The 5016-nt window shown below is 33.2% G+C and overlaps 2 protein-coding genes across 2 annotated transcripts; one reads left to right on the top strand and one right to left on the bottom strand.

Moving 5' to 3' along the window:
• LOC112460902 (uncharacterized protein C15orf41 homolog) lies at positions 1–2424 on the top strand. The gene is made up of 6 exons (XM_025025833.1): positions 1–648; positions 828–932; positions 1075–1205; positions 1299–1378; positions 1557–1606; positions 1934–2424. Exons 1-6 carry the CDS (start codon positions 551–553, stop codon positions 2319–2321), a joined length of 852 nt encoding a protein of 283 aa, XP_024881601.1. The 5' UTR covers positions 1–550; the 3' UTR covers positions 2322–2424.
• Positions 2425–2525: 101 nt separating this feature from the next.
• On the bottom strand, positions 2526–4732 carry LOC112460901 (protein FAM50 homolog). The gene is made up of 5 exons (XM_025025832.1): positions 4563–4732; positions 3519–4260; positions 3226–3380; positions 3029–3141; positions 2526–2937 (listed from the first exon to the last, which is right to left on the bottom strand). The coding sequence occupies exons 2-5, from the start codon at positions 4180–4182 to the stop codon at positions 2817–2819; spliced, it is 1053 nt and encodes a 350-aa protein (XP_024881600.1). The 5' UTR covers positions 4183–4260; positions 4563–4732; the 3' UTR covers positions 2526–2816.
• Between the last annotated feature and the right edge of the window lie 284 nt (positions 4733–5016).

The raw sequence follows: 5016 nt of genomic DNA, 5'->3' as shown, positions 1-5016 counted from the left end.
ATTTACGTCTTAAGGCTCGTCTACACGACAAGGCGTAAGACGGCGTAAGGGCGCAGACGCAGGCGCAAGAAGTTTGTTCTTGATCGTAGCGGCGCGGCGCAACGGCGCAGGAGAAATAAATTATTTTTATTTCCAACGCCTGCGCCCACGTTACGCCGACTGTTTTGTAGGTTAAATTAACGGCTTGGGTCGCTCACGTATCATCGCCGGATGGCCGATGCTATCCGTGAAGAAACTTTTGTGCCAGAAGAAGAAGTATCATCGCCGGCTTTACCTCTATATAGTGTGAACGTTGAAAACATGGAAGAAAGTTATAATGAGGCGTGTTCCTGTGTAGACGAGCATGGCGCAGACATCTTGCGCCTACGCTTGAGTTTGTGCCTGCGCCCTTGCGCCGCGCTTTTATGCCTTGTCGTGTAGACGAGCCTTTACGTCTTCCGTCGATTCGTGTGTGAAGGCCTTGAAGGCTTTCACGCTGATCTAACCTCACATGAGCGCGCACATCACGGAGTCAGGTGTCTGAGTGAGGTTATAACAATCGATGTAAACAATGAAAACCGAAATGTATAATGAAATAATGATGACAATCCGCAATTTTCGAGGCCTGTCAAGAGATTGCGCCAAAATGTTAAAGGAGAAATATAATGAGTAAGAATTCCTCTTTTATTAAGATGCCAATCGAGAAGGATAGGTGATAAAGAACGATTTGCTGATTAATTAAATCTTAAAAACGTCAATCTAACGTAACTGTGTGATCCCCTTTTATTGTTAATTAATAATTAAGATACTTAAAAATAAGATTGATAAGATGTTTTACTTTTACACAGCATCCATCCAAACACACTGTACAGCATCCTGTCTTTAGAAATACAACAGAAAATGAAAACCAATCACGTTAGATTGTTTGGAAACAACAAAAGTTATTACGACAGGTAAAATAATTTTAGTAAAATCATTGATTGTACAGAGTACATGAACGATTGTACAGTATAGAAAAAAAATATCTATATATTCTTCTTAAAATCTCAAATTTTGTTTTTGTTTCGTTGTATACTATGTCTTTTTAAATCATAGCTACTTGGAAGCTGTACAGAATGGGGAGCCAGTAGGCATTCTATTAAGGATAGCAAAAGACATCGACGCTGCACCAGCTTTATTAGCACGTAACATTTTGGAAAAATACTGTATGCGCGACAATGCAAATGGTAACAGTAATCAATATTTGAAGGCCAGAGTGACAAGCAAAATAAATTAACGGGCATTTTGGATTAAAGATATTATGTAAAATTTTATTTCAGTTTCGAAAAATCTAGTTTCCAAGCTGTTTAAGGATACGACACTGATTGACGATAAGAATCTTGCGTATGAAATTTACTTGGTAATTAATCTAAGTAGATATATAACCTTTCATAAGATGTTGCATATTTCATATTGATTACAGATTTTATGATATATTTGTTTTAATACATTTAATATTTAATATATAAATTATTATGCTGCTTATCACGAAAAAAAATGAAAATTTTGGAAGAAACTGACGATTTTTTTTATTTCAGTGCACATTATACGATGATCTGTATGGACCTATAGCAGATGCAATGGGAATGTAAGTATTCTTCATTATATGTGTTGTATTGAAACTTCAAGTCTATACTATCTTTTTCAATATTATTGTAGACATTAATCAAATAAAATTCTTTGTTTTATCCTTATATTAAGAAAAATAAAATAAAAATTTGATAAAATAAATTTTATTTAAATTAAAAGAAATAAACATATGAGGATAAAAAACTAACAAGATAATAACTTTTAATTTTTATTAAAACCTCTCTGATACTCGTCTTTCTTAATTTTCCTGTGATGTAAAATTACAAAAATTACAAAATGATATTAATAAATTATAAAATGAGAAAAATGTATTTTTTTTTATTAGATGCATAGGGCGAGAATATGAAATCAAGCTTCAAAATTGTCTAATACAAAGAAATGTTGCATTTCGTAACGAAGAACACTTACGATTACGAGGATATGACAAAACTCCAGACATTAAATTGGAAGTACCAATCGCGGTGAATGGTTACGTGATAAACTGGATTGAATCCAAGGCACGATTTGGTAATATGGACGTTCATCAAAAATACATGAAGGAACAATTCTTGAGCTACTGGAACAGATTCGGGTCTGGACTAGTTATTTATTGGTTCGGATTCCTTGACTGCTTGAACAGATCGACTGAAAAGAAATTTATTATAATGGACCATTTTCCCGAAAATATTACATACATGGATCCAACTTGTATCAAACCTATGAATAGTACGTGATTATAATCGATATAATTGTATATATTTATTTTTGTACAGTTATCTTCAAGAAATGACAAGAGATGATACATCTAATATTTGTAAATAGATTTCTGTTAGAGGATCTGATCATGAATTAATATTTTAATACTATTTCTGATTGTTATCGGAATGGATTAAAGTATGGTTTTGTATTTTTATATTGTAATTATTATATTCAAGTCATTAAACTATTCATGTATTTTTATTTTCCCTCCAAATGTTCGCGAAAACTTAAAACTATTTAGTAGAGCTACATAATCGAGTAAATGAATATTATGTAAATGAATATTATCACATGACTGAATGAATTAAAATCACAGTCCTTAAAAATACAATGTAGCTACAATATATATATATTACAATCTGTTTTCTAATGAATCAATTGTACGATGAAACAAAGTTATTTATCTGGTTATATTTACAGTCCTTTGAATCTGAATCCTTTAAACAAAATTGGACAATTCGTTGAATTTATCAGATTTTATCTTTCTTCCTATTTTTATCCGACACTGTATACTTGTCGTAACTTTTCGTTGGGTCAAAAGGTTCCCATCTACTCGCTGGAAAAATGTGTTTGTTCCTCTCGTACCATGATCTAAAAATAAAAAAGCGGCATAATAAAAGTGAAAAAATAAAAAAATTACATAAAAGAGAATTATACAAAGTATTCTTTTAATGATAAATACCTAAGTAAAACTTTTCCGGCATGTGATTCCTCGGTTTCGACAGAAGCATCGTGCATAACACGAATATCATCGTGAACGTCAAATGTGAACAGAGGTCCGCTCTTTCCTCGTGCCTAATCGCAAAATATTACATACATTAAAATAACATGCCAACATTGTGATATTACTTCATAAGTTTTATCATTTAGTATCTTTACCTTAGTTACAATAAAATCGTAAAACGTATAATGGTGCGGTAATATAAGATCCTCCTTGACATACATTAACTGATCTGCCATTACTGTTTTAAGCTCGCTGAATTCACGCCTCAGAACTTCTAAACATCTCTGAAGAAGTTGATAGATAGAATTACCTGTATGTGAAAAAAGAAAAAAAATATTTTAATTTATGCAGCAGAACATTATACAATATACCATGCCAATGTTACTCCAAAAGTGACACTGGAGTATTTTAATAACTTAAAAATTCTCTAAATCACTGAGACATTCACCTTTCTTCATTATAACACTCCGACGATGGCCAGATCCATCCCAATAACTGAATGTAATCTCAATTTCTTCTTCCTTCAACGCGTTCTGCTTTCTAGCCCATTCTTGCCTCAATTCTTCCCTAAGTTTATTTTCTTCCTCTTCCCTTTCCCTATCTGGCAAGAAACTTGTATCAACATCTGGATTTTTCTTGATCTTCTTACTTGTGGGGCCATCAGATTGCACATTTTCTGACTCTGGGGATTTTTCGAAATTGTCTTCGTCAGAAGACATCTCAGCTTTATCTTCGTCTTCGTCCAGATTAAAAGACAAAGCTTGAATCTGCCTCTTCTGTTTGTTCTTTTCTGCCTGCTTCGCCGCTAGCGCTCTTTCCTTTTCCTGCTCTTTTTCACGTTCCTTTTGAGCAAGTTTCCTTTCACGTTCCTTCACTATATTCTCCTGCTTTGCTTTCATCTCATTCAATGTGACCAAACCAATCGTGGAAGTCTTTAATTGTTGCTCAACAGCATTGTAATGAGTCGCAAACTTATTCTCTATGTTATGAATCTTCAAGTCATCTTCGATTTTCTTTTTTCGCAGTTCTATCTCTTGCTGCGCAATTTCTCGCTTCTTCATCAGTTGCATGGCTCGACCAGCTTCGCTGGCTGCTCCTTTGTAATGTGCCATGTTTTATAATAACACTCAATTACTGCTTACAAGTACAGGAGTTTCTTGAAGCCTTCACCAAATTTGTTATAAGATTCACTATAAATAAATCCGAGATAAAAATCTTATATTAATAGATGTAATATTTCTAAAAATTATGATGCTCTTAAAATCATAAAGCTCTACTTTTACAATAAATAATATACAAATTGTATAGAGATCTTTGATAATTATTTAAATTTCAACGTTAATATATGATAGATTTATCGTTTTGAGAGACTTAAGCTAAAGATTCTTTTAATCTTAAAATTTGTTTTTTTATGAAAATTTTCATATTTACTTTGATTCGATTTTAATAAAATATTATTTATATGTAAATATTACTTTCTATTATGTATTACCTGCAACGCAATTCCTCAAATATTTAAAACGTATTTATATAATAAAACCAATTTAAAATAAACGAAGAACTGTAAGAAATATTAAAATCCACAGACCACCACAGACGCTCACGACACTGAACTGACTGAAACCAACTGAAACTGACCGAAGTGTGTTTATGGCCTAGTTTACACCGATCTCTTGATACGCGTATCAAATAGTATATTTGAACTGATCAGCCAATAATCAGACTTATTTACTAGTTATTTACTATTTAATACGCGTATCAAGTGATCGGTGTAAACTAGGCCTATGGCTCCTGCACACAGGACGCGGCAGCGCGGCATTGCGGCAACGCGGCACCGCAGTAACCAATCACCATCTGCCTTTCCGTACTACTTTCAAAAGTAGAATACATACATATCTATGTATGTATTCCACGTCCATTGATGCGATCCTAGTCACCCACAAGCT

Source organism: Temnothorax curvispinosus, unplaced genomic scaffold (genome assembly GCF_003070985.1).
Source record: "Temnothorax curvispinosus isolate PA1 unplaced genomic scaffold, ASM307098v1 QBEX01010922.1, whole genome shotgun sequence".
NCBI classification, from domain to species: domain Eukaryota; kingdom Metazoa; phylum Arthropoda; class Insecta; order Hymenoptera; family Formicidae; genus Temnothorax; species Temnothorax curvispinosus.
This window is presented reverse-complemented; position numbering and strand designations above follow the sequence as displayed.

Coding starts and splice junctions, on each gene's coding strand:
- LOC112460901 (XM_025025832.1), bottom strand. CDS start 4,182: ATGGCACATTACAAAGGAGCAGCCAGCGAAGCTGGTCGAGCCATGCAA. Junction 3,381..3,518: donor GAGTGTTATAATGAAGAAAG/GTGAATGTCTCA, acceptor TTTCACATACAG/GTAATTCTATCTATCAACTT. Junction 3,142..3,225: donor ACGATTTTATTGTAACTAAG/GTAAAGATACTA, acceptor TTTTGCGATTAG/GCACGAGGAAAGAGCGGACC.
- LOC112460902 (XM_025025833.1), top strand. CDS start 551: ATGAAAACCGAAATGTATAATGAAATAATGATGACAATCCGCAATTTT. Junction 649..827: donor TTAAAGGAGAAATATAATGA/GTAAGAATTCCT, acceptor ACTTTTACACAG/CATCCATCCAAACACACTGT. Junction 1,607..1,933: donor ATAGCAGATGCAATGGGAAT/GTAAGTATTCTT, acceptor TTTTTTTATTAG/ATGCATAGGGCGAGAATATG.